This window comes from Heterodontus francisci, chromosome 23, assembly GCF_036365525.1.
Source record: "Heterodontus francisci isolate sHetFra1 chromosome 23, sHetFra1.hap1, whole genome shotgun sequence".
Classification (NCBI taxonomy): domain Eukaryota; kingdom Metazoa; phylum Chordata; class Chondrichthyes; order Heterodontiformes; family Heterodontidae; genus Heterodontus; species Heterodontus francisci.
Genome location: NC_090393.1, coordinates 5,716,653 through 5,741,186, shown reverse-complemented (window position 1 = coordinate 5,741,186; position 24,534 = coordinate 5,716,653). Strand labels below are relative to the sequence as shown.

At 44.2% G+C, this 24,534-nt stretch overlaps 1 protein-coding gene across 1 annotated transcript in view; it reads right to left on the bottom strand.

Annotated features, from left to right (window-relative positions):
* Positions 1 to 5,938: 5,938 nt before the first annotated feature.
* mmp17a (matrix metallopeptidase 17a) overlaps positions 5,939 to 24,534 on the bottom strand; it is an 86,029-nt gene continuing 67,433 nt past the window's right edge. The window contains exons 8-10 of the mRNA XM_068055534.1: positions 13,320 to 13,472; positions 9,038 to 9,295; positions 5,939 to 6,803 (exon numbers count right to left, since the gene is read on the bottom strand). Coding sequence (XP_067911635.1) covers positions 6,484 to 6,803; positions 9,038 to 9,295; positions 13,320 to 13,472 — 731 coding nt within the window. The 3' untranslated portion in view covers positions 5,939 to 6,483. The remainder of the gene's footprint in view (positions 6,804 to 9,037; positions 9,296 to 13,319; positions 13,473 to 24,534) is intronic.

The following is a 24,534-nucleotide window of genomic DNA, read 5'->3' as shown; positions in this document are numbered from 1 at the left end:
CATTCTTTTAAACTCCAGAGAATATCGGCCCAATTTACTCAGCCTCTCATCATAGCACAATCCCCTCATCCCAGGGACCAATTTAATAAATCTTCACTGCACTGCCTCCAGTGCAAGTATATCCTTTCTTAAATGTGGAGACCAAAACCGCACACAGTATTCCAGGTGCGGTCTCATGAAAGCTCTGTATAATTTTAGTAAGATTTCTTTATTCCTGTACTCCAATCCTCTTGCAATAAAGGCCAACATGCCATTTGCCTTCTTAATAGCCTGCTGCACCTGTATGTTAACTTTGTGTGTTCCTTGTACAAGCACACCCAAATCTCTCTGAACATCAACACTTACCAGTTTCACACCTTTTAAAAAATATTCTGCTTTTCTATTTTTACGACCAAAGTGAACAACTTCACATTTCCCTACATTGTACTCCATTTGCCATCTTGTTGCCCACTCACTTAACCTGTCTATATCTCTTTGCAGCCTCTCTACATCTTGCCCGCAGCTTACCTTTCCACTGAGCTTAGTATCATCAGCAAACTTAGATACATTACTCTCTGTCGCTTCTTCCAAGTCATTAATATAGAGTGTAAAAAGCTGAGGCCCCATCACTGATCCTTGCGGCACCTCATTATTCACTGCCTGCCAACTTGAAAATGCCCCATTTATGCCCAGACTGCGACAAAGAAAAAGAAAGACTTGCATTTCTATCGTATTTTTCATGACCAATAGATATCTCAAAGCGCTTTACAGCCAATGAAGTACTTTTGAAGTGCAATCACTGTTGCAGGAAATGCAGCAGCCAAATTGTGCACAGCAAGCTCCCACAGACAGCAATGTGATGATGACCAGATGATCTGTTTTTGCGATGTTTATTTGAGGAATAAATACTGGCCCAGGACAACAGGAAGAACTCCCATGCTCTTCTTCGAACAAGCATCATGGGATCTTTGAGGCAGATAGGGCCTCAGTTTGAATCTCATCCAAAAGACAGCACCTCTAACAATGCAGTACTCAACCGGAGCATCAGCCTTGATTTTTGTGCATAAGTTCGAGATGAGGACTTGAACCTGATGATATAGGAGCAAGAATGCTACCAACTGAGCCACAGCTGACACAATAAATAAAGCCACAAAGAGCAGTACAAGGACTGCAGTGATTCAAGGAGCATTCTCACCACCACCTTCTCAGGGTAACTCGGGATGAGCAATGAATATGCTGACATCCACATCTTGAGAATCAATTTTATAAAAAAGCTGCTTGGGAATTTTATCCAGACTCTCAACTATCCCCCATTATTCATTTTTGACCCACATCAGGAATAAGCAGCAGTGATCGATTATCACAAATTATTATAAATCAATTTAGTTTATAATCGAGTTAAGGATGGTATCAAATTGAGAGAAAAGGCATACGATATTGCAAAGATTAATGGTAGGTCAGAAGATTGGGAAAATTTTAGAACCCAGCAGAGGATGACTAAAAAAAATAGAGGGAGAAAACAGATTATGGAAGTAAACGAGCAAGAAACATAAAAACAGACAGTAAGAGCTTCTACAAGTATATTAAAAGGAAGAGAGTAGCTAAAGTAATTGTTTGTCCCTTAGAGCATGAGACTGGGGAATTAATAATAGAAGAAAAGGAAATGGCAGAGACTTTAAACAAATATTTTTATCTTCACAGTAGAAGATACTAAAAGCATCCCAATAGTGGTAGAAAATCAGGGGGCAAAAAGGGAGGGAAGAACATAAAACAACACAATCAAAAAAGAAAAAGTACTAGGAAAACTAATTGGAATAAACGCTGACAAGTCCCCTGGATCTGATGGCCTGCATCCTAGGATCTTAAAAGAAGTGACTGCCAAGATAATGGATGCATTGGTTGTAATCTTGCAAAATTCCCTAGATTCTGGAAAGGTCCCAGCGGATGGAACGTTCTATTCAAGAAAGGAGTGAGACAGAGATCAGGAAACTATAGGCCAGTTAGCCTAACATCTGTCATTGGGAAAATGCTGTAATCCATTATGAAGGAAGTAGTGACAGGTCATTTAGAAAATCTTAATACAATCAAGCAGAGTCAACATGGTTTTATGAAAGGGAAATCATGCTTGACAAATTACTAAGAGTTCTTTGAGGATGTAACAAGCAGGGTGGATAAAGGAGAACCAGTAGATGTAGCGTATTTGGATTTCCAAAAGGCAGTCGATAAACATAAAAGGTTATTCATTTTGGTCGGAAGAATAGAAAGGCAAATTATTATCTAAATGGAGAGAAACTTCAGAGTGCTTCGGTGCAGAGGGATCTGGGTGTCCTCGTGCATGAATCGCAGAAAACTAGTATGCAGGTACGACAGGTAATAAGGAAGGCAAATGGAATTTTGGCATTTATTGCTAAAGGAATAGAGTATAAAAGTAGGGAAGTGTTGCTGCAACTGTACAAGGCATTAGTGAGACTGCACCTGGAGTATTGCGTACAGTTTTGGTCCCCTTACTTGAGGAGGGATGTAGTTGCTTTGGAGGCAGTTCAGAGGAGGTTCACTAGATCGATTCCAGATATGAGGGTTTGTCTTATGAAGAGAGATTGAGCAGTTTAGGCCTTTACTCTCTAGAGTTTAGAAGAATGAGGGGAGATCTAATTGAGGTATATAAGATGATTAAGGGGATTGACAAAGTAGACATAGAGAGGATGTTTCCTCTGGTGGGGCAATCTAGAACGAGAGGTCATAGTTTTAGGATAAGGGGTAGCAGATTTAAAACAGAGATGAGAAATTACTTCTCTCAAAGGGTCATGAGTCTGTGGAATTCACTACCCCAGAGTGCGGTAGATGCCAGGACATTGAGTAAATTTAAGGAGGAGATAGACAGATCTTTCATTTGTAATGAGTTGAAGGTTTATGGTGAATGGGCAGGAAAGTGGAGTTGAGGCCGAGATGAGATCAGCCATGATCGTATCGAATGGCGGAGCAGGCTCGAGGGGCTGAATTGCCTACTCCTGCTCTAGTTCTTATGTTACTGTACAAGATAACAGCTCATGGTCTTGTGGGTAGTATATTAGCATGGATAGAAGATTGGCTAACTAACAGGAAACAGAATCGGGATAAATGGGGCATTTTCAGGTTGGCAAACTGTAACTAGTGGAGTGTCACAGGAATCAGTGCTGGGGCCTCAACTATTTACAATCTATATTAATAACAAAGAACAAAGAACAAAGAAAATTACAGCACAGGAACAGGCCCTTCGGCCCTCCAAGTCCACGCCGATCCAAATCCTCTATCTAAACCTGTCGCCTATTTTCTAAGGGTCTGTATCTCTTTACTTCCTGCCCATTCATGTATCTGTCTAGATACATCTTAAAAGACGCTATCGTGCCCGCGTCTACCACCTCCGCTGGTAATGCGTTCCATGCATCCACCACCCTCTGCGTAAAGAACTTTCCACGCATATCCCCCCTAAACTTTTCCCCTTTCACTTTGAACTCGTGTCCCCTTGTAATTGAATCCCCCACTCTGGGAAAAAGCTTCTTGCTATCCACCCTGTCTATACCTCTCATGATTTTGTACACCTCAATCAGGTCCCCCCTCAACCTCCGTCTTTCTAATGAAAATAATCCTAATCTACTCAACCTCTCTTCATAGCTAGCGCCCTCCATACCAGGCAACATCCTGGTGAACCTCCTCTGCACCCTCTCCAAAGCATCCACATCCTTTTGGTAATGTGGCGACCAGAACTGCACGCAGTATTCCAAATGTGGCCGAACCAAAGTCCTATACAACTGTAACATGACCTGCCAACTCTTGTACTCAGTACCCCGTCCGATGAAGGAAAGCATGCCGTATGCCTTCTTGACCACTCTATTGACCTGCGTTGCCACCTTCAGGGAACAATGGACCCGAACACCCAAATCTCTCTGTACATCAATTTTCCCCAGGACTTTTCCATTTACTGTATAGTTCACTCTTGAATTGGATCTTCCAAAATGCATCACCTCGCATTTGCCCTGATTGAACTCCATCTGCCATTTCTCTGCCCAACTCTCCAGTCTATTTATATTCTGCTGTATTCTCTGACAGTCCCCTTCAGTATCTGCTACTCCACCAATCTTAGTGTCGTCTGCAAACTTGCTAATCAGACCACCTATACTTTCCTCCAAATCATTTATGTATATCACAAACAACAGTGGTCCCAGCACGGATCCCTGTGGAACACCACTGGTCACACGTCTCCATTTTGAGAAACTCCCTTCCACTGCTACTCTCTGTCTCCTGTTGCCCAGCCAGTTCTTTATCCATCTAGCTAGTACACCTTGGACCCCATGCGCCTTCATTTTCTCGATCAGCCTACCATGGGGAACCTTATCAAACACCTTACTGAAGTCCATGTATATGACATCTACAGCCCTTCCCTCATCAATCAACTTTGACACTTCCTCAAAGAATTCTATTAAGTTGGTAAGACATGACCTTCCCTGCACAAAACCATGTTGCCTATCACTGATAAGCCCATTTTCTTCCAAATGGGAATAGATCCTATCCCTCAGTATCTTCTCCAGCAGCTTCCCTACCACTGACGTCAGGCTCACCGGTCTATAATTACCTGGATTTTCCCTGCTACCCTTCTTAAGCAAGGGGACAACATTAGCAATTCTCCAGTCCTCCGGGACCTCACCCGTGTTTAAGGATGTTGCAAAGATATCTGTCAAGGCCCCAACTATTTCCTCTCTCGCTTCCCACAGTAACCTGGGATAGATCCCATCCGGACCTGGGGACTTGTCCACCTTAATGCCTTTTAGAATACCCAACACTTCCTCCCTCCTTATGCCGACTTGACCGAGAGTAATCAAACATCTGACTTGGATGAAGTGACAGAGTGTATTGTAGCCAAATTTGCCGGTGATACAGAAATAGCTAGGAAAGCAAGTTGTGAGGCATTCACAAAAAGTCTGCAAAAGTATATGGATAGGTTAAGTGAGTGGGAAAAATTTAGCAGATAGCGTATAATGTGGGAAAATGTGAGGTTGTCCACTTTGGTAGGGAAAATAGAAAAGCAAAATATTATTTAAATGGAGAGAGACTATAGAATGCTGCCCGACAGAGGGACCTGGGTGTCCTTGTACATGAAAAACAAAAAGTCAGCATGCAGGTACAGCAGGTAATTAGGAAGGCAAATGGAATGATGGCCTTTATTGCAAGGGGGATGGAGTTTAAAAGTAGGGGCGTTTTGCTACAACTGCATAGGGCAGTTGGTGAGACCATACCGAGAGGACTGTGTACAGTTTTGGTCTCCTTACTTAAGGAAGGACATACTTGCATTGGAAGTAGTTCAGAGAAGGTTCACTAGGCTGATTCCTGGGATAAGGGGGTCTTCATATGATGAAAGGTTGAGCAGGTTGGGCCTATGCTCCTTGGAGTTTAGAAGAATGAGAGGTGATCTTACTGAAACATATAAGATTCTGAGGGAGCTCGACAGGGAGATGCTGAGAGGATGTTTCCCCTCATGAGGAAATCTAGAAATAGGGGGCACAGTTTCAGAAAAAGGGGTCTCCTATTTAAGACTGAGATGAGGAGGAATTTCTTCTCTCAGAGGGTCGTTAGTGTTTGGAATTCTCTTCCCCAGAATGCAGTGAAGGCTGGGTCATTGAATATATTCAAGGCTGAGTGAGACATATTTTTGAACTATAGGGGAGTTAAGAGTTACGTGGAGTTCAGACCAAGATCAGATCAGCCATGATCTTAATGAATGGCGGAGCAGGCTCGATGGGCCGAATGGCCTACTCCTGCTTCTAATTCTTATGCTCTTAAATTGAGGTGTTCCGAGACTGGGAGCCAATATAGGTTAGCGAGCATTGTGGGGGGGGGGGGGGGGGGGGCGGGGGTGGGAGGGGGGTGATGGGTGAACAGGGCTTGGTCTCTGTTAGGATGTTCATCAAAGCTTCCTGATGGTGGAATCTGTCCACAATGCCTGTCACTCCAGCCATCTCTGGGTTGCTATGGAAAGAGGATGTCACTTGCTGACAATATTTGACTCAAACAACATTGCCCAAACACAGCCTCTACCTCAAGTACCAACAGAAAAGCAATGCATTGCCCAGCGAGTGAAAAGTATATATAAATAAATAATCTATGTGTTTTAATGTGAGTGATTAACATCCCATTTCATGGCATTGAGTGAAAGGAATGCCTGTAAATTCTTCATGATCATAGCCATAAATTGGTCCTCGGACTCTACTGCCATTTTGTATTAAAAAAATAAATTGTCTGAAATCTCCTTAATGATGAAGAACACTTCCTTCATTTTGTTTTTTTTTCAAAAATGTTGATTCATTGTGATTCCACCAGTGTTAAATTTTTCAGTCAGACTTGGCCCAGCTCTTCATTTCAATAATGGCTGCTCTCTATCTTTAAACTCTTCCTGGCAAGGCAGTGAGGATTTATTTTTACAAAGCCATTGCTGCATCATGAAGCGATCGGTATAAATATTGATGATGTCCATTAATCCAATCCAAGCCATAGTGACACGACAAAGATAACAGCTAGGTTCGTTTTCGGCCTCAACGTGGCTGTGAGTCTGGACGTCTCGGCTGCAGACGTGCAGGAGCAGTTCCTTTTCCCATTCCCTGACCTGGTCTCGTCGTGATGGTCTTGACCCGTTTGGGGTCTGGAATGGGCTCGGTCTGAAATCGACGCGTCTGCCTGCATCTCGCTGCACACCAGCCAGTCCCTGGCCACTGACTTCGGGTACCCGGGGTCCACTTCCATGTTACTGTGTGTCACTTTCCAGTAATGCTTTCCCTTGAAGAAATAGGCAGCTCCTAATAGGGAGTGCAAAATGTGAGAATAGAAAATAAACTTTCTGTACATTATAAATTTTATTTATTCATGTTTTATATCCAATGTCTTGTGTACCTGTTAAGCCTCAAACTGTCACACTTGAAAGTGTCATATGTTATGCATTTTACTTATCTATCACACTTGGGAGACACAAGCACTTAATCCAAGCTGACACTTCCAGTGCAGTACTGAGGGAGTGCTGCACTGTCGGAGGATCAATACTGAGGGAGTGCTGCATTGTCAGAGGATCAGTACTGAGGGAGTGCCACACTGCGAGTGGGAGAGTACAGAGGGAGTGCTGCACTGTCGGAGGGTCATTAACGAGGGAGTGCTGCACTATTGGAGGGTCAGTAACGAGGGAGTGTTGCACTATCAGAGGGTCAGTACTGAGGCAGCACCGCACTATCGGAGGGTCAGTATTTAGGCAGTGCTGCACCGTCAGAGGGGCCATCTTTTGGATGAGATGTTAAACCGAGGCCCCGTCTGCCCTCTCAGGGATGTGTAAAAAAAAGTTGCGACAACACTATTTCAAAGAAGACCAGGGGTGTTCTGCCTGGTGGCCTGGTCAATAATTATCCCTCAACCAACATCACTAAATTCTGATTATCTGATCATTATCACATTGCTGTTTGTGGGAGCTTGCTATATGCAAATTGGCTGTCGTGTTTCTTACATTACAACAGTGACTGCAGCAAAAATACTTAATTGGAGGTCGTGAAAGGTGCTATATAAATGCAAGTTTTTTCAATTTTTGTCATATTTGCACCTGATTGGTTCAAGTCATATTGCTAAATCAGCAATGAATCACAAGACTTTTCTTTTAAAAAAAGGTTTAAAACAGTGAAAAAGAAACAATCTTTTCTCTTTGCTCCCTGAACACAGGAGTTAACAAGTAGATGCCAACCTGGAGAAAGCTTTCATAGCAACAACAGCAATTAGCCTCCAATTGAGTTTAGGTTGTGCCTCTTTAGACAGACTGTGTTAAACACAGTTCCACCTTATGAGCTAAACATCAAAATCACACCTAAGACTGCAGACCACCTTGGGCGCTGCTCCAGGAGATCAGCTGGTACTAACAATGATCTCTTAGTTTGAATATTTATTGAAGTGTCACAGCTTTATTTTCCATTATACACATTGCATATAGAAGAATGGGAAGTGACAATTGATAAGCAATCGAATTAACGGGGAAGGAATGTTTGTGGGAAACACTTTTCAACAGCAACTTGCATTTATATAGCACCTTTAACATTTCAAAATGTCCCAAGGTGCTTCACAGGGGGGTGTTATCAATCAAAATATGACACTGAATCACATACCGAGATATTAGGACATATAAGCAAAAGCATGGTCAAAGAGGTAGTTTTTAAGGAGCATCTTAAAGGAGGAGAGAGGTGGAGAGGTTTAGGGAGGGAATTCCAGAGCTTGGGGCCCAGGCAGCTGAAGGCATGGCTGCCAATGGTGGAGAGATTAAAATTGGGGATACTCAAGAGGCCGGAATTAGAGGAGCGCAGAGATTCTGGAGGGTTGTAGGGATGGAGGAGATTACAGGGATGGGGGGGGGTGGGGGTTGGGGGGGGGAGCGGATGGTGAGGCCATGGATAGATTTGAACACACAGATGTTTTTCAGAGACGATTTTGTGAGAGTCGACACCACTGGTGAAAACCCCATGCTGTGTGTGTGTGGATCATAAAATCAGAACAATGGATTCCTCTCAATGGATGCAAGAGTTCTAAATAAAAGGAAATTAACAAACTCATTTTAGCACCTGACCATAGCACTAAACTGTTAGAAACACAGAATACACTGGCATTAAATTAGGATCATAGAAACAGGAAGAGGCCATTCAGCCCCTCAATCTTGTTCTGCAATTCAATTAGATCTTGGTTGATCTGTACCTCAACTCCACCTTTGCTCCATATCCCGTGATACCCCTACTCAACAAAAATCTATTAATCTCAGTCCTGAACTCTCCAATTGTTCCCCAACATCCACAGCCCTTTGGGGGAGGGGGATCCAGGTTTCCACTGCAGATTGGCAAGGTCACAGAGGTTGCAAGGATGGGAAATTGAAATATTCCTGCCCACTGGCTCAGTAAGGACGAGATTAACATATGTTAGTGGGAGAGAGTGGAGGTAGCTTGGCTCGCTTCAACCCTTCAACACCTCACCTTGACTAACACCCACATTCATTCCCAACGTGACACAAACGTACCATCGGACCATTTCGTCGCATCATCAATCTGGCTGGGCAAACCCTTCCACAGGACCATGTCCTTCGGATAGCCTGGGTCCATTTTCCGTAGGTGGTCATCATATCTCCAGTACTGGTTGTCCTTAAAGAAATAGGTTTTATCATTGTGGGGACAGACAAAGGCTGCATCAATACTCCTCACAGATAGACCAAAGTCGGTGATGAAGCGTGGGTAACTCTCCTCCACATTGTTATCTTTGAACAGCCAGTACCTCTCTCCTGTCAAACAGATTGGAGAGATGTGTTAAGAATTAAGACAGGTACAAGAAAACTGTGCCTTCTATTTGGTTAATTTACCATTTTTTTCAATAACTCCCAAATATAGAATGGTACAGAAGGAGACCAATTGGCCCATTACACCTGTGCTAGCAAGCGGAAACGCTTTCCTTATGTCAGATCGCCAACCAGTTTTGGCGAGTCTAATGTCAATCGTTAGGCCCCTCATTTACAGATGGAAGGGGCTTAATGCCTGTTTTAGGCAGTGATCTGGGATGCCTGCCAAGGTGCTGTTTACCAATATGGTGATGTGCACGATGCAGGCACAGATCAGGCGGGGGGCATTTTCACTCTGAAAGGGGAACTTTGGGCCCTGCTTGTTGCTGTTAATGCAATGAGGAACAATTTCAGTCCCAATATCCATGAACTAAAAGGAAGGCTGGACAGGTCTGGGGCTCTTTTCTCTGGGAAAGGGAGGAATGAGGATGACCTTGTAGAGGCCTTTAAAGTTATGAAACGATTTGAAAGGGTAGACACAAGAAAGATTTGTTGGGGAGACCAAAACTTGGGGCCATAAATGGAAGGTAGTCACTAATATATCCAATTGGAAATTTATGAGAAACTTCTCTACCCAGAAAGTGGTGAGAATGTAGTTGTGGTGATCTAGAATGCACTGCCTGAAAAGATGGTGGAAGCAGATTTAATTGCAACTTTCAAAAGTGAACTGGATAAATACCAGAAAGAAAATTAAATATAGGGCAATGGGGAAAGAGCAAGGGGAGTGGGATTAATTGGATAGAACTACTAAAGAGCTGGCACAGCCAAGATGGTCTGAATGGCCTCTTTCTGTGTTGCAATGTTCTATGATTCTATAATGTGGAACTTGCTACCACCGGGAATGTTTGAGGTGTATTATATCGATACATTTATGGGGAAGCTGGATAAACACCTGAGGGAGGAAAGAATAGAAGGATATTTTGATAGGATGGAAGAGGGATGGAGGAAGCTCATGTGGAGCATAAGCACCAGTATAGAACTGAGGGCTGAATGGCCTGTTTCTGTGCTGTACACAATATAACTAAGCTTGGAGGCAGAAATGGTTCTGTAAACATGCTCCATAAGGTTTATTTTAGGCGAAATTTTTCTACATTAAGCACTTTAATGTTTAATTTTTCAGGGTCTTGTAGATTGAGATCTAAGGCTGTTAACCATGAAATGGGCAGTTTATTATCAAAGAACATCAACACTGCTTTGAGATTCACTGCTGCTCTTTGTATTGACTTCACAGTGTGACACTGAGGGTAAGCACTGTAAAATACTTACACATCAATGACTTCTGAAAGCTGCATTACAAAGCTGCAGAGTTGCTGGAATCAGTATTTCGAGAGAATCTATTGTAGCTAAACCATAGAGATTTAAGGTCATAATCTAGCTGTCACTTCCAGTGTGATACTCCAACTCAGATTAAACAAACCCAGCACAGGACAACGATTGCAAGTGACGCTTTTCCAGGTCTGTACAGCTGATTGCCGTACTGGCCAACCTATAATACCCAACTGTTTATTTCCACTTTTTTAAAACATAGAAACTGGACGAGGCCATTCAGCCTCTCGAGTCTGTTCTGTCACTCAATGAGATCATTGGCTGATCTGTATCCCAGCTCTGGCCACCTGCCTTGTCTCCAAATCCCTTAATACCCTGGGCTAGCAAAAATCTATCAATCTCAGATCTGAAATGATTAATTGAGTTCCAGCATCTACTGCTTTTTGTGAGACAGAGTTCCACACTTCAACCAGCCTCTGTGTGAAGAAGTGTTTCCTAATGTCTCTCCTGAGTGGCCAGGCTCTGACTTTAAGGTTATGTCCCCTTGTCCTCGACTCCCTGACCAGCGTAAATCATTTCTCTCCATCGACCCTCTCAATTCCTTTCAAAATCCTAATACCCTCAATCAAATCACCCCTTATCCTTCTATATTCCAGGGAATACAAGACCAGTTTGTGGAATCTCTGAGTGAAGAAGTCTCTCCTCATCTCAGTCCTAAATGATTATCCCCTTATCCTGAGACTGTGCCCCCATGTTCTAGATTCGCCAGTCAGGGGAAACAACCACTCAGTGGGCTGAATTTCACAGACACCAACCCCCCCCTCCCCCCCCGATGTTGGGGGTTGTGGTAGGAGGGGCCAGAAAATGCCTTCGGGAGAGTGCCACCACGCACCCTGACGCCAGGAAGACCCAGCCTTCTATTGCCGGCGGCAACGAGGCCTCGTGGTGGCCCCTCTGCCGCTCAGCAACAGGACCGCCATTTAAATATTTAAATCAATTAAAATCAATTAATTAATGAGCCCTATGTTCCTGCCATTTGTCCCGGTGTGATCATCGTGCCGCTGGCCGGCACTCCCGCGCCTTCGGATCCCCATCCGGGGAACCGAGGTGGAACACTGGTGGGGAGGGCGGCAGGGGAAGAGGTAAGTTTCTCAGTGCGGGAAGGGGGGGAGCGGGGTCAAAGTAATATCATTGGTGTAATGGCGGGGCGGGGGGGGGGGGGGGGGTGGGTGATGGCGCAGTCTGTCCCGGCTATTTAAATGAGCCGTCGCACTTAATATCACAGTGACTCTGCGACATGCGACCTGCCCTGTTCGGCGGGAGTATAAATTCCAGCTCAGTGTCTACCCTATCAAGCCCTTTCAGAATCCTGTATGTTCCAATGAGATCACCTCTCATTCTTCTAAACTCCAGAGAATATAGGCTCAATTTACTCAGCCTCTCATCATAGGACAACCCTCTCATCCCAGGGACCAATCTAGTGAACTTTTGCTGTAATGCCTCCAGTGTGAGGATATCCTTCCTTAAATATGGAGACCAAAGCTGCACACAGTACTCCAGGTGTGGGCTCACCTAAGTCCTGTACAATTGCAGCAAGACTTCCTTATTCCTGTACTCCAATCCCCTTGCATTAAAAACCGATATACCATTTGCCTTCCTTTATGTCTGCTGTATCTACATGCTAACTTTCTGTGTTCCATGTACAAGTGCACCCCAGTTTCTCTGAACATCAACTTTTAAAAAATATTCTGCATTTCTATTTTTATTACCAAAGTGAATAACCTCACACTTCTCCACGTTATATTCCACCGTGTTGCTGACTCACTTAACCTGTCTCTATCTCATCTTCATAGACACAGTTTCATAGGGATTATGAACAGTTCATAATACAGGAGATTGTAAAAGCGAGTGGGGAGATTGTGATTCCCGTGGCAGACTCAAGTGAATGGGAAGGTTAAGGGGAAATTTAATTGAGGTGTCCAAAATCTTGAAGGGTTTTGATAGAATAAATAAGGAGAAACGGTTTCCAATGGCAGAAGGGGTCAATAACCAAACGACACAGATTTAGAGTGATTGACAAAAGAACCAGAGGTGACATGAGGAAAAAAAAATTATGCGCTGACTTCTTGTGTGCTGCCTGAAAGGGCAGTGGAAGCAGATTCAATAGTAACTTTCAAAAGGGAATTGAAGAAATACTTGAAGGGGAGATAATTGCAAGTCTATGGGGAAAGAGCATGGGGAGTGGGATTAATTGGCTAGCTCGTTCAAAGAGCCAGCACAGGCACAATGGGCCGAATGGCCTCCTTCTGTGCTGTAAGATTCTATGAAGTCTTTTCACATTTTTATTTAATATACTGTAGGTCACTAGTGAAAATAACAAATGTGACTGCATGCAACGTGACCATTGTAGCTTTACTGAAATCATTTGTTGCGATTGTTCTTTCTTCAAAGCTCTGAGACATGGTGTGAGCTGGTGGGTAAGCACAGCTATTTCTGGACAAAATAAAAGGAGTGCTGAAGACGCTGCAATCAGCATTTTTGAGACTGTGTTATTGCAAATGGTTAATGGTTGTCCCTTTCTAAAGGATACAACCGACTGCCCGATTTTAGAGGCGATATTTTAAGTGTTGGAGACTGCACTTGGATGTATCGAGGCAGGAAAGTGAACCTGCCAACAAGCTGGATGATGCAGCCCAACACTTACCTTTGAAAAATACTATTTTGTGGTCTGCAGTTCGCTCATACACAGAGTCTACGCCATCCATGTTGCTGGGCAACCCACGCCAGAAGCGCTGGATCTCTGCTGGTTGAAAGGAGACCAAGTGCCTGCTGCGGGTCAACCTCCAGAAATACTTCCCTATTGGAGCAAACGTAACAAGTTACTGAGGGAACAGAAAGCAAGTGCAGAAAGATAAGTGCGCGGCTTCTCAGTGTATGGCGATATGGCTCAAATTGTGCTCAAATCCCTCCACGCCTTCGCCCCTTCCCTATCTCTGTAACCTCCTCCTCCAGCCCCTACAACCCTCCGCAATCTCTGCACTCCTCCAATTCTGGCTTCTTGAGCATCCCCGATTTTAATCGCTCCACCATTGGTGGCCGTGCCTTCAGTTGCCTGGGCCCTAAACTCTGAAATTCCCTCCCTATACCTCTCCACCTCTTCCTCCTCCTTTAAGATGCTCCCTAAAACCGACTTAGGGCGGCACAGTGGCGCAGTGGTTAGCACCGCAGCCTCACAGCTCCAGCGACCCGGGTTCAATTCTGGGTGCTGCCTGTGTGGAGTTTGTAAGTTCTCCCTGTGACTGCGTGGGTTTCCTCCGGGTGCTCCGGTTTCCTCCCACATGCCAAAGACTTGCAGGTTGATAGGTTAATTGGCCATTAGAAATTGCCCCTAGTATAGGTAGGTGGTAGGGAAATATAGGGACAGGTGGGGATGTGGTAGGAATATGGAATTAGCGTGGGATTAGTTTAAATGGGTGGATGATGGTCAGCACAGACTCGGTGGGCCGAAGGGCCTGTTTCAGTGCTGTATCTCTAAACTAAACTAAAACCGACTTCTTTGACCAAGTTCTTCATCACCTGTCCTAATAGCTCATTATGTGGCTCAGTGCCAAATTCTGTCTAATAACACACTGGTGAAGCACCTTGGGACATTTTTACTGCATTAGAGGCACTATATAAATGCAAGTTGTTGTTGTTTATTATCCCCATGCCCTCCATTGTAACAGAAGGAATTGATTTCCGACAGCTGTTTCCCCTCCCATTGACCTATTCCTCACCACTCTAAAGCCGGGTGGTGGATTGGGTTCTGTTGCCAGGCTAGCTGCCTGTGGAGGTGTGACAGGCTGCAAGAGCTCAGGGTGATCATTTAGACATGACCCGGGGAACAATTTCTTGGAGTGGTTTGGGCGCAGGGATCAGTAGGTTTTGTAAACCCACCCAAACAAACTTCTCAATCAAATTATCCCTGTGCTGGAGGCAAAATCAATTTCCTTTGGAGCTGATCTATTCTGATTCAGAAAGAGGGAAAAATAGGGCCCAAAACTCTCGCATGCCTGTTCCTGAACCCCAACTGTCTCAAGCCCGATGTCTTCATAAGATTTCCGGTAAGATTTCCATTAAAACCATGATCAGACCTCATTTGGAGTATCATGAACAGGTCAGCTCTCCATATTATTAAAAGGATATAGAGGCACTGGAACCGAAGAAGGTGCAAAAAAGATCTATAAAGGTGATACCATAACCGAGTGGTTACAACAATCAAGAAAGATTGGGGCTCTTGTCCCTAGAAAAGAGAAGGTTGAGGGGTGACCTGATGGAGGTCTTTAAGATTATGAAAGGGCTTCGATAGGGTAGACATAGAGAAAGTGTCTCCACTTGTGAGGGAGACCAGAACTAGGGGCCATAAATCCAAGAAGGAATTCAGGAGAAACTTCTTTATCCAGAGAGTGGTGAGAATGTGGAACTCGCTACCACAGGGAGTGGTTGAAGTGAATAAAACAGATGCATTTAAGGGAAAGCTGGATAAACACATGGGGAGAAAGGATTAGATGGATATGTTGATAGGGTGAGGTGCAGGGGGTAAGAGGAGGTTCATGTGGGGCATAAACACCAGCATAGAGCAGATGGGCCAAATGGCCTGTTTCTGTGCTGTAAATTCTACGGAGTAAATATCTGGAGCAAGAGAATTGTCTGCAGTCCGACAAAAAGGAGCAGAAACACTTGCTTGGTTCCTGCAGTTATTGTCTACTCCAGCAGATGGGGCTACTGCACCAAACAGACTGCACTTCAATCAGGCAAACACTGCACGGATAGCAGCTTCATCCAATTCATTACAACTCTCCCACACTGTAAAATAGCTTCCTATTCCAGCCATTTGTCAAATGTTTCAATAATAGTTTCACAGTATTGCTTCACCTCAGGATTATTCCTTTGGGGCTGTGCATAAAAACATCTGTATTTCACAGGATATGAATTGTAATCCACTTAAGAGAAGTGATTTGCGAGCTTGCCTTGGATGTGGTGTGAAAAGATTGAGAGAATAGGAACACACACACACACACACACACAGGAAGAGGAGTAGGCCATTCAGCCCATCAAAGTGGTGCAAATTGGCTGTCACGTTTCCTACATTACAAGAGTGGCTACACTTCAAACGTACTTCATTGGTTATAAATTGCTTTGAGACATCTGGTGGTTGTAAAAGGCTCTATATAAATGCAAGTCTTTCTTTCTTTATCAGAGCCTGCTCTGCCATTTTGTTTGCCATGACAAATGTATCATTTCATCCTCATTCCCTGCCTTTTACAAAGTGTTACTGAACAGGCTCCAGAAACTGGCCGAGCGCGTCTACCCTGAGGCACAGTGTGGCTTTCGTGCAGAGAGATCGACCGTTGACATGCTGTTCTCCCTTCGTCAGATACAGGAGAAATGCCGCGAACAACAGATGCCCCTCTACATTGCTTTCATTGATCTCACCAAAGCCTCTGACCTCGCCAGCAGACGTGGTCTCTTCAGACTACTAGAAAAGATTGGATGCCCACCAAAGCTACTAAGTATCATCACCTCATTCCATGACAATATGAAAGGCACAATTCAACATGGTGGCTCCTCATCAGACCCCTTTCCTATCCTGAGTGGCGTGAAACAGGGCTGTGTTCTCGCACCCACACTTTTTGGGATTTTCTTCTCCCTGCTGCTTTCACATGCGTTCAAGTCCTCTGAAGAAGGAATTTTCCTCCACACAAGATCAGGGGGCAGGTTGTTCAACCTTGCCCGTCTAAGAGCGAAGTCCAAAGTACGGAAAGTCCTCATCAGGGAACTCCTCTTTGCTGACGATGCTGCTTTAACATCTCACACTGAAGAGTGCCTGCAGAGTCTCATCGACAGGTTTGCAGCTGTCTGCAATGAATTTGGCCTAACCATCAGCCTCAAGAAAATGAACATCATGGGGCAGGACGTCAGAAATGCTCCATCCATCAATATTGGCAGCCATGCTCTGGAAGTGGTTCAAGAGTTCACCTACCGAGGCTCAACTATCACCAGTAACCTGTCTCTAGATGCAGAAATCAACAAGCGCATGGGAAAGGCTTCCACTGCTATGTCCAGACTGGCCAAGAGAGTGTGGGAAAATGGCGCACTGACACGGAACACAAAAGTCCGAGTGTATCAAGCCTGTGTCCTCAGTACCTTGCTCTATGGCAGCGAGGCCTGGACAACGTATGCCAGCCAGGAGCGACGTCTCAATTCATTCCATCTTCGCTGCCTCCGGAGAATACTTGGCATCAGGTGGCAGGACCGTATCTCCAACACAGAAGTCCTCGAGGCGGCCAACATCCCCAGCTTATACACACTACTGAGTCAGCGGCGCTTGAGATGGCTTGGCCATGTGAGCCACATGGCAGATGGCAGGATCCCCAAAGACACATTGTACAGCGAGCTCGCCACTGGTATCAGACCCACCGGCCGTCCACGTCTCCGCTTTAAAGACATCTGCAAACGCGACATGAAATCCTGTGACATTGATCACAAGTCGTGGGAGTCAGTTGCCAGCGTTCGCCAGAGCTGGCGGGCAGCCATAAAGGCGGGGCTAAAGTGTGGCGAGTCGAAGAGACTTAGTAGTTGGCAGGAAAAAAGACAGAGGCGCAAGGGGAGAGCCAACTGTGTGACAGCCCTGACAAATAAATTTCTCTGCAGCACCTGTGGAAGAGCCTGTCACTGTAGAATTGGCCTTCATAGCCACTCCAGGCGCTGCTTCACAAACCACTGACCACCTCCAGGCGCTTACCCATTGTCTCTCGAGATAAGGAGGCCAAAGAAGAAAGAACATACAATTTACAGCACGGGAATCCAACAGGACCCAACTGGTCCGTGCTGGTGTTTCTGCTCCACACAAGCCTCCTCCCACCTGACTCCCTCTCACCCTATCAGCATATCCTTCTCATCCTTTCTCCCTCATGTGTTTATCCAGCTTCCTCTTAAATGCATCTATGTTATTCGCCTCTAGCACTCCCTATCACAAGGATGGGGTGAGATGAGGTAGGGTGGAAGCAGGCTCATGTAGAGTGTAAGCACCAGCGTCAATCCAATTGGCCGAATGGCCTGTTCCTGTGCTGTACATTTTATGTAAAATAACTGCTATGGAGTCAGGTAACACAATGGGGAAGAGAGTGACTGTGAAATTCCAGAAAACTTGTTATGGAAGGATAACGCTGGAGCCTATATTTACTCAGCTTCACATTTATTGTGCAGAATAAAAGGATTACAAACACGTAGCTCCTCACTAAAACCCTGCACCAGTCTCAGTGAGTGTCTGCTTATAGGTGCTCAAGTAAGACCCCAATTAACACCCTTCACTTGACACACAATTAACAGATTAACAGATTCCCTTCTATCTTTTACAATATAACTTGGATTAACGTGCTCAAACAACAATTCAAAATAAATTCCATATTGGGTACATTGTCCCACAAAGAACGATTATCCACATAACATTCAATGGGTATCCTATCTTCAGGATGTCCCTTGTTCAGAATTTCACCCAAAATATTTGACAAATGGAACCCCATTACCACTGCTTCCACACGTCCCAGTGTTTCCGCAGCTAAAGTGCTTTTAGCAACCCATTTTATTTTCTTAGCCTCCCAAACTAAAGGACAACATTTCCCATTTTCACCCATGAGAAATATCATGAAGCCAACTGCACTCGAATACCCATCAGCAAGATTAGCATGTAAAGCATCACTAAAAATTATTAGCTTCATGTTCTTTGGACCACCTAAGGATGGGAACTTCAGTACACATTTCTCCAGATTTAGTTTTTTCAACGTTTTATTTGCCCTTAAAACATTCTCAACTTTTGGATGTTCATCACCGTGCTTAACTCCAGCACATCAAACCTAACATCAGGCCTAGTCTGAGAGCACAACCAGTTTAATTGACCCACCAGGCTTTGCAATTGCTCAATCTCTGCTTTAGATAGATCATCTTTCTGTGATGAGCGAACACGATTAACCGGGATGGGAGTAACACTCTCTAAATAGGATTGTTGATTCAAACTTATTCCAGACTTAAAAACAAGAAATGCTGGAAATACACAGCAAGTCTGGCAGCATCTGTGGAGAGAGAAGCAGAGTTAACGTTTTGGGTCAGTGACCTTTCATCAGAACTCTGTTTCTCTCTCCATGGATGCTGCCAGACCTGCTGAGTATTTCCAGCACTTCTTGTTTTTATTTCAGATTTCCAGCATCTGTAGTATTTTGCTTTTTATTATTATTCCAGATTTTGTTTGCTTAATATCTAAACCAATATATTTAAAGACTGACTCCCAATCTCAAATTCTGCCTTAATCTTAATAACATATTTCTCAAAATCTGCAGTAGCACCCCATAAGAAATCATCAACATGCATCATGAAGATGTCTGAAAGTTTCCCTTTATGGGACCAATAAAACATTGCAGGATCTGCTTTTAGTTGAACACAACCAATTTTCAACAAAGCAGATCTCACTGAGAAATACCACACCCTGGAAGCTGCATTAAAACCACAGACGCATTTGTTCAGTTTCCATAGTTTTCTTTCTGCATCTGTTTCCTCTTTCGGTGGTTTCAGATACACTTCTCTCTGAAAAGTATCACCTTGCAGAAATGCCGCTTTTATGTCAATGGATCTACACTCCCATGAATATGTGGCCAAAAGAGCCAAAAAGATCTTCAAGATCACTTTTCCAGCTGTAGGAGAGTCCACTGTAACATCGGTATTGCCCAACCGCTCTTCAAAACTCCTCGTAACTAACCTGGCTTTAGCCTTATAAGTTCCATTGGGAAGGTAGAACTCTATGACTTTTTCAGTACAAATCCATCTATGTGACAAGGCTGGCTGTCCCCTGTCTGGTACTTCAGAATAGACTCCAAACTCTTTCCAACTTTCTCATTACTTCTGTTTTGCTTCTCTTAGTTTATCCTCAAGTTTATTGGCAGCCACTAAAGCTTCACCACTATGACGACTTCTGCTTCTAATTCTTTTCCGAGACTGCCCTCCAGCCTTCATTTCATTGTGTAATCTGTTCATACAGATTACGGCCTCTATTAGCACGTTGATGCCTTTTGGAACTACTGCTAGAAGATTTCCCTCGTACTTTATCGTAGGCTTTTTCTCCAGTATGTGATTGCTTCCTTACACAAGAGTCACTTCCTGATCCACTATCAAAACTTGCACTGTGCTTTCTTACCCTCCACTCTTTCACCCCACTCTGCCAGTTCATGGCTTTGGCTTCTTATCCATCATCTTGAACGTTTAACCAATATTTAAATTTACCTGTAGATTTTCCTGCATGTCCCACAATTGCTGCATTCCTCCATTTATTAGACCCCCTCTGGAATATATGTCACCCAAATACCTACTCGGGGTAATTGGCCTTTGGATGTGATAACTCTTTCCTGAGCATCATAATCGGTTACATTCACAGAATCACAGAATCACAGAATAATACAGTGCAGAAGAGGCCCTTCGGCCCATTGAGTCTGCACCAATGCATTAAAGACACCTGACCTGTCTACCTAATTCCATTTGCCAGCACTTGGCCCATAGCCTTGACATTACTATCCAACTCTTGATCTACCTGTGCCTCAGAACCTTCATCACAAATGACATGAGTATTTGAGGTACAATGTTCCTCTGTTCCCTCTATCACCTGCTCAGATTCTGAGATTTTGTAATCAACCCTGATTAATCATGAACCTTCACAGTTTGATTTCCATGCTTGATAACTACTGTCTTACCATCACGACCGATTACCTTACCAGGGCCCTTCCATTTCCTATGACCCTCTCTTTTATGATAGACCAATTCTCCTGAACTAAATTCCACCTCAGATGACCTGATACGATGCCTCAGAGCTCTGCAAATTTTCTCAGAGACCTCAGCCTTGATGAAAGCCCGTTGCCCCGCATGTAAAGCATTCAACTGTGTCGAAAAAATGGAACTAATTGTAGTATCTTCTAGAGCAGGAGGACTGTCGCACAGTACAGAAGGCAATTTGGGATTCCACCCATAGACCAATTGATAGGGACAATATCCTCCAACCATCTGAAGTGAATTCTCCGCATGAACCGCCCATGTCAGGGCAGTTGTCAACTTGCAGTTTGGCTGGTCAGCTAAGATTTTATGTAATATTCCATCAACCACTGTGTGATTCCTTTCACAAAGCCCATTGCTGAAAGAACTTCCAGCTGCAGTATTCATAACTATAATGTTCATGTTTTCACACATATCTCTGAACTCGTCAATGGCAATTCCCCTCCATTATCAGTCAGAAACGTAGCTGGTGTCCCAAGCCTAGTCCCTATCCATTTCTCCATACGTTTGTCTATAATCACCCTTTTGTCCTTGCTATTTATTATTGTAGAAAGAATAAATCTAGTTACTAAGTCTATAAAATGTAGAATGAAAATATTCTTGTCTTTGTCCCATATATTTAAATCCATAGCAACTACCTTGTTAAAGTCACGTGCCAATGGAAGGCTGACAATAGGACGTGATGGTGTCCTCCGATACTTTTTACAGATTTCACACTTTTCACTAATCTCTTCTATTATCCTCGTATACTCTTCAATCACACCTGCATCTTTTAATAGGGTTTTTAATCTCTGACAAGAAGAGTGAGCAAATTGTCTGTGAACTTTAAGACAATTTGCTTTTTAACTCTCTGATTCTTAACACCCGATGCCATTAACATTTCTCTAACACTCTGACTAGAAATATCAGGTTTTGTTAAGGGGATACAATAATGCCCTGGCTGGGTAAATTGCAAATTCACTGGCTTCCCAAAAACAATTGCCTTATCATGCTCTATATCAAGTTTCATTTGTGCCTGATTCATTGAAGGCTTACTCAACAGTAAAGGTATCTCACTGGAGACTACATCAGTACTGATAAAGTAGCTTACCCCAGCTATTTTACATGGAATTACTACTCTCTTCAGTGACTTCAATGTGTTGTCATCACTAAACCTAAAGCTGGTTGTACTTCTATATTCCCTAACCTTGCTTCGATCCTTACTACTGAGTGAATCCAGATAACACTGTACCCAATGAGTTCCACATACTGTCGACGTACAAGCACTATTCAATACAGCACAATTGAACGAATCCACAGCTAACACATTCATCACAGGACTGAAACTCCTTGTGACTAGTACAATTTGTTCAGATCCATAAGTATCTTCCTCTTCTGCCTCAGAATTTGCTGTATCCTGTGTTATTTCAAAGACTGCCTCTCTGCTTAGGGCAGTTCATTGCATAATGATACTTTGTCACATCTGAAACACCTATTAACTGTTCCTTGGGCATTCCTGGGATTCATTCGCCTATGACTGCTGTTCCAACCTTGTCTTCCACTGTAATATTCAGACCTGCTAAAGGTACTTTCATCCTCATTCCTCCTGTCTTTAACTCTTCCATTGTACTGATACCTGCTTCCAGTATCTGGATTATTTCTAAATCTAGTAAACATTGAGTCCTCCATTCTTTGTGTTACTGCAGAGTGCCCTGCTTGTTCTACCAGGACTGCAGGAAATGACTGTTTCTCCAGGAATTTTTTTAAGGCCACAAACATTTGGTCCAACAGGGAGTCTTTGTCCAAGAACCCAACCCCAGTTAGAACCAGGAGCCTGTCCATATGTGACGCCCTACCACAATCTAGCAATTTAAAAGCTATCACTGAACCAGGGATCTCCAAATTGAATTTCCTCAATCTTCTATACAGTCCGTTAAAGTCCATGATATATTCCTCTATTTAGTGATGTCATTGACTCTCCAGCCAGTGGAAAAGCCCCTGGGAAGGACGGCATTACCCCTGAAATAATCAAGAGTGCCAAGCCTGCTATACTCTCAACACTCCATGAACTGCTTTGCCTGTGCTGGGACGAGGGAGCAGTACCCCAGGACATACGCGATGCCAATATCATCACTCTCTATAAGAACAAGGGTGACCGCGGTGACTGCAACAACTACCATGGAATCTCCCTGCTCAGCATAGTGGGGAAAGTCTTCGCTCGAGTCGTTTTAAACAGGCTCCAGAAGCTGGCTGAGCGTGTCTACCCTGAGGCACAGTGCAGCTTTTGAGCAGAGAGATCCACCATTGACATGCTGTTCTCCCTTCGCCAGCTACAGGAGAAATGTCGCAAACAACAGATGCCCCTCTACGTTGCTTTCATTGATCTCACCAAAGCCTCTGACCTCGTCAGCAGACGTGGTCTCTTCAGACTACTAGAAAAGATCGGATGTCCACCAAAGCTACTAAGTATCATCGCCTCATTCCATGACAATATGAAAGGCACAATTCAGCATAGCGGCTCCTCATCAGACCCCTTTCCTATCCTGAGTGGCGTGAAACAGGGCTGTGTTCTCATACCTACACTGTTTGGGATCTTTTACTCCCTGCTGCTCTCACATGCGTTCAAATCTTCAGAAGAAGAAATTTTCCTCCACACAAGATCAGGGGGCAGGTTGTTCAACCTTGCCCGTCTTAGAGCGAAGACCAAAGTACGGAAAGTCCTCATCAGGGAACTCCTCTTTGCTGACGATGCTGCTTTAACATCTCACACTGAAGAGTGTCTGCAGAGACTCATCGACAGGATTGCGGCTGCCTGCAATGAATTTGACCTAACCATCAGCCTCAAGAAAACGAGCATCATGGGGCAGGCTGCCAGAAATGCTCCATCCATCAATATCGGCGACCACGCTCTGGAAGTGGTTCAAGAGTTCACCTACCGAGGCTCAACTATCACCAGTAACCTGTCTCTCGATGCAGAAATCAACAAGTGCATGGGAAAGGCGTCAGCTGCTATGTCCAGACTGGCCAAGAGAGTGTGGGAAAATGGCGCACTGACACGGAACACAAAAGTCCGAGTGTATCAAGCCTGTTTCCTCAGTACCTTGCGCTATGGCAGCGAGGCCTGGACAACGTATGTCAGCAAGGACAACGTCTCAATTCATTCCATCTTCGCTGTCTCTGAAGAATTCTTGGCATCAGGTGACAGGACCGTATCTCCAACACAGAAGTCCTCGAGGCGGCCAACATCCCCAGCATATACACACTACTGAGCCAGCAGCGCTTGAGATGGCTTGGCCATGTGAGCCGCATGGAAGATGGCAGGATCCCCAAGGACACATTGTACAGCGAGCTCGTCACTGGTATCAGACCCACCACTTTAAAGATGTCTGCAAGTGTGACATGAAGTCCTGTGACATTGAACACAAGTCGTGGGAGTCAGTTGCCAGCGATCGCCAGAGCTGGCGGACAGCGATAAAGGCGGGGCTAAAGAGTGGCGAGTCGGAGAGACTTAGCAGTTGGCAGGAAAAGACAAAAGCGCAAGGGGGGAGCCAACTATGTAACAGCTCCGACAACCAATTTTATCTGCAGCACCTGTGGAAGAGTCTGTCACTCTAGAATTGGCCTTTATAGCCACTCCAGGTGCTGCTTCACAAACCACTGACCACCTCCAGGCGCTTACCCATTGTCTCTCGAGACAATGAGGCCAAAGAAGAAGAATAACCATCTGTTTTCCGAAATCTATTGAAGTCTGACCATGCCTCATATGTATTCAATACGTCATCTTTCTTGTAAATTTCATTCAAGAATTCTAACAGAAGATCTAACCCTTCATCAGTATCCAACTGATGAGCATCCAGTTCATAAAACATTTTACTTCTGATTTTACTTTTGGTCGGAAGTGACAACGCCAAGGCCATACTTTGTTTCCTCTTTGGTAGAGATGTAACCTGTTTCTACATATCCACTTCATTCTTCCACTGGTCATATGGTTCAGACTCTGAGAACATCGGAGGGTAATCATACCCTGACAACTTACACTTACTTTCTGCCATATTTTCCACAAAGCCCTTGAGATTTTAGTTTGCTAT